A 5,062-nucleotide genomic window follows, 5' to 3' on the forward strand; every position below is an offset into this window, starting at 1 on the left:
AAATCAACTCGACATAGACTTATATGTAATCCATAGGGTAAACAATTTTAGATGAAACAAAACAGCAGTGGAAATAAAATTGATTTTGAAATGCGATTGCTACAATTGGATATTTAATAAGGTTTGTGGAAATCAAAATTTATGAGTCTTGTTGGTGTAATTGAGAATATAGGAAGAGAAAATGCATTTTACTTTCAAACCTAATATAGGTCCCTAAACCAGCATGCTTCCCTGGCAACCTCTCTTGGCAGCTGGAGAAGAAGATAGTCCCGATTGTTGCTTAAGCTTTTTTTTTTTTTTTTTTTTAATGAAAAGTAATTTTCTATATACGAGTGATTGGAGCAAGAAGCCATTCCCTGGTATGGGAGAAAAGAGATAACAGGAAAAGAAAAGGCCTAATCACATTAAAACTGTTGAGTAAGTGTTTCTTCTTTTTTTCTTACAATATCCACCTAACCTATAAACCTTACCATCATAATAAAATAGGCCTGTTATCGAAATTCATTAACAGCTCTGAATCAGATTTTCAACTTTTGGCAATCCCATAACCCTACTGTCCTGTAATTTATTAAAAATAAAAGCCTTTTTCTCTTAATCATTTCTTTATATTTTTTCCGATATAATCCACTAATAGTAACAGCACACATTCAAAAGGATTTAATGCCTGGCATTCAGTAGAGGCTTTGAACCCTGAACAAATGATGTCAATCATAACAAAAAATCTACATAAGACAGAGAAAATCATCTTAATACCTGGATTTTTGTGAGTTGAAATAGTTTGTATTTGGTGTTTCTTTGGCTCAATATAGATTCCTGAACAAGTATGAAGGTTATTATATATTAATTAAAAAACAAAATGAATTATGAGAATGGCTTCTCTAAAGTTAATGAAAGAATTAAAGAAATTGCATTAGTTAAAATGCTAAATGCTTACATATCTCTAAAAAAAAAAAAAAAAGGAATGAATATTCTTTCGATAGCTCTTAGACATGATCCTAGAAGCAAACAGTATGAATATTCTTTCGTTAGCTCTTAGATATGACCCTAACAAGCAAAAGCTTGAATGCAAAATCTACTAATAAAGTTTTAATTTGAAATTAGCACTCATTGAGGTCAAAATGATACTACAACAATGAGGCCATTAACAACCATGACAATGGTTAAATTAACATAATACAAATATTTAATGTTTCTTTGCAGTCCCATTATTAATTTTAAGATCTAATTTAATAAGAATAAATATAATTTATCATTAAAAAATGCATTTTTTTAAAATGACATTAACTACATAAGTTAGGAATATGGTTATTGTGAATTTTCTAACCTGTTATTTTTCCTTTTTGGCTTCCTTGTATCAAAGAAATTAGTGTGAAAATGATCAATTTCAGCGCCACATGTTTCAAACTTCAGGGCTGCCACATTCAAGGAATGTCTATTGTCAGTCCTTAATTTGAGGTTTTCTTGGGTCACGACAATGATTTTTATTTTTGACCTATTTTGAAATATCCTACAGCCTATTCTAACACAAAAAAACAAACATATTTCATGACCATTAATATGTATATGTAGAAATAAATTTTACAAGTTTTAAATTGAGGCCTGAATATAATAAAAACTTTTTTCATGAGAGACATATGAAAATAAAGTTAAAATATATTTGAATGTGAAAAACTTTAGAGCAGCCATTGTAATTGGAATTGAAGTACTAGTGGGAAGTTTGGTAGAACATTGAAATATAATTGGATCATCATGTCTAACAGATAAAAACGTTTCCCAAAGCCTTACTATATATAAAGATTATTGTATAGTGATCCATGGAAACCAGTTTATTGAAGTGGGATTTCAAATTAGAGTATAACCATTGTTTGAGAATCACCCACGTGAATATATTATTCATATGAATGGATTAGTTATTTAATAAATTATATTAAAAAATGATTAAAATATAATTATGACCCATAAATTTTTCCCAACACTTGTTATGCTAAAATAGGCTCTTAATCTGATTAAGTAAGCCGATAACAGAAATATACCAGAAGAGTAATGTAACAAACATTAAACAGAAATATACCAGAAGAGTAATGTAACAAACATTAGACAAAAAAGTTGAAAAGTGGAAAGCATATGAAAGAATTTCTATTTTCTTAATTTTTTTTATATATATTATTTCTTTTAAATTTATATATATTTTACAATTATATTATTACATATATTTTTATTAATTCTCCACCTTTTTGGTGCTGGATTGTGATGCCTGCGATAAGTGTCCCTGTTGCCTTGCCCCTCAGTAAACTTTTATGAAAGATATTTAACTATCTCTTACAACACACCAGCAAATATAGATAATATATTGCTGTGGGGATAATTAAACTCCAGCCTCGTTGAGTAAAGAAGAAGAGAAATGTGAATCTATTCAGCATTTTTGGAAACATTTAAATGTTTCTTCCAATTATCCGGAAATTTCAGTTTCAATATTGAACAATTTCTCACAGACGGTTAAAATAAACTGTTAGATTGCTTATAAAAAGTAAAGGACAAGGAGGGTATGTTGCTGGTAGGACCCCAAATAAGACAAGTACCTTATGTTTTTGTATCTTAATATAGCTGAAACCAAAATTAATGTGAATAAATAGATAAGGAGAAAAAATAAATAGATTTTGGCTAAACAATAATACTCGGTATGGATACTAATGATTCAAAAATAGAATTCAATTATATAAAGACCCTTAATTAAAAATATCATTCGCTTGGGCTACATAGGTGGTATTGATCCTTTTAGGATGCAATACTAAGCTTATTATATTAAAGATAACGGTTTTTAATTACGAAGGTGACATAATTCTTAAAATTCAAAGCAATTAATAGCACAAAGCAGTATGACTTAGTATACATAATATTACAAGAAAACATATTTAGAATATGATTTAATTTAATGGATTAAAATAAAACAATACTTTTACAGAACAAATTAAATTGTATGATATTAAAGTAAACTGACTTTTCACTGTCATCCTATATATTTTTAAAGTTTTTAAAAAAATAAAAATTTGTGATTTAATATTAATCTTAATAATTAATATTAATTATGAATAAATTGAAGGGGTTGAAACATGTCAAATTAAAAAAGAAAAAAAAAAGATATTTCTATATCAGTTAAAAAACAAAACAAAACAAAGCATCATAAATAACAATTCAAATGTTAAAAACAAAAATCACTTCTGTTGTACATTATCCATCACAAAGTCTTTATATGTTAAATTATGTATGCAATATACATAAATATTTAAAAGAAAGCACATAAACAGTTGATATATATATGTACATAATAAATATAAAGTAAGAGCAATAAACTATGCAACATAACTATATTCGTCTGAAGAGTTAGGAGTTCTTTCTATATACTGCTTGTCTATGAGGGCTTCGATGCACTTTTTGATCATGGTTATAGCTGGGGCGAATGCTTTTGATTGGCTCAATACCTTAAAAATAAATAATTAAAAAATCAATTCTTTATTGATCTTTCTTAAAAATCAATTATTCAATATATATATGAATATAGTTCATTTTTTAATATTACTTATTACAGTTAAGTTCTATTAATTAGACAATCCCCTTATCATGTATCCTCAAAGAGAGAAACTTCAGAGACATATAATACAGTTTATCTAATTAATACTGAATAATTGGGAAATTTTCTTACATACATATATACATAATTGGCACAACCATTTGTTTGACAAGTTGATATAGGAAAATTCCTAGGATATTTTATTAAGGTGTCAGAATCAAAAAATATCTTAGAATTGAGAGATCATTTTGGAAAATAATTATACCTTTTGAGTGGGGGAAATTCTCACTCTTCAGTTAGTAGGTATTTGATTTAATTCGCTGTGACAAAAAGTTTTCTGATATTCTAATATCAGCAATTGCATTGTTTTAGTTAGCAATTTTTTTAAACATTTTAATTAATTTCTTGTAGTTAATTCATTCTTTAAGATAATAGTAACAATTATAATAGCTAATATTTTTTATCTTATCAATATTAGTCTATTCTAAATAAGATTATATCATACCTCCTGAATGAGAGCATTATGCCTCAGAACTTTACGAGACTTCATTATACGCACAATCGCAGCCTGAAGATACAATTTCCTATCTTCATCAACAGCGGTTACAGTCTGCTCCAGTTCTTGAGGGCTTTCACGTTGCATTGCCGTAGTAATCCTCAACCGCGTTCGTTTATTGGTATATTCCATATTCAAGCGTAAAACTGAGTCATCAATAAGTTGCTAAAATAAATAAAAACAATCACAACTATGTAGAATTTATCTTTTTTTAAAGTTAATACAGAGAATATTATTGCACAGCTTTTTCGGTTTTATATTATGTTTCTAGTTCAGGACAGCCCAGTATGCAATGTCTTTGGAGTAAACTCCTGCAGATCTTACTAGAGAGAAAGAAATGCTTTATTCATTCATCCTCCCCAAATACATCGAGTTGCTACATTACACAGCATACTTATCAATCCGTGATCAGACATATATAAATTACATATTTTTACATGGTATAATATAATCGAAAGAAAACTTTTTTTTTTTCTCACAGTTTTCTTTTACAATTACAAATTTCAGTATACACACCAAACAAAAAGATTCCAATTTATTCCTTTTTTTTCTTTCCCCTTCTTGTCCATTCCATTTCACAATTTTCATTTCATTTTATCGACAAATTCACTCTCCCGAATTCCCCCTCTCAGATCCTCCCCAGTGACCCACTAAACAAATTCACTATTAGACGGCAGTGTGAGATCAAACCAGAGAAATACTAGTCACAGTAGTAGATCAGTTTACAGTAAAACAAATAAATAAATACATTTTACCACAACAAAACTAATACATAGATTGAAAGGAAAATATAATAAAAAGTCGGTTAAAAGAAATACTAAATTGGATACACAAGTCAAAAATAAATAAAAATAATAATAATAATAAAAATAAAATAATTTAATGAATAAATAAGTTAAAACACACAAATCGACAGGTCCACCTACTAAAATAAATAA

At 27.9% G+C, this 5,062-nt stretch overlaps 1 protein-coding gene across 1 annotated transcript; it reads right to left on the bottom strand.

Annotated features, from left to right (window-relative positions):
* Window positions 1–2,114: 2,114 nt before the first annotated feature.
* On the bottom strand, window positions 2,115–4,289 carry LOC136796900 (cullin-2-like; the record flags this gene model as incomplete). Its single annotated transcript, XM_067051997.1, is given in 2 exon segments — window positions 2,115–3,479; window positions 4,074–4,289. Coding segments are annotated over 2 exon segments (345 nt in total), but the record flags the coding sequence as incomplete, so codon positions are not given.
* Window positions 4,290–5,062: the final 773 nt, after the last annotated feature.

Source organism: Halyomorpha halys, unplaced genomic scaffold (assembly GCF_000696795.3).
Source record: "Halyomorpha halys isolate HHAL.00 unplaced genomic scaffold, Hhal_1.1 Scaffold11682.1, whole genome shotgun sequence".
Taxonomy (NCBI): domain Eukaryota; kingdom Metazoa; phylum Arthropoda; class Insecta; order Hemiptera; family Pentatomidae; genus Halyomorpha; species Halyomorpha halys.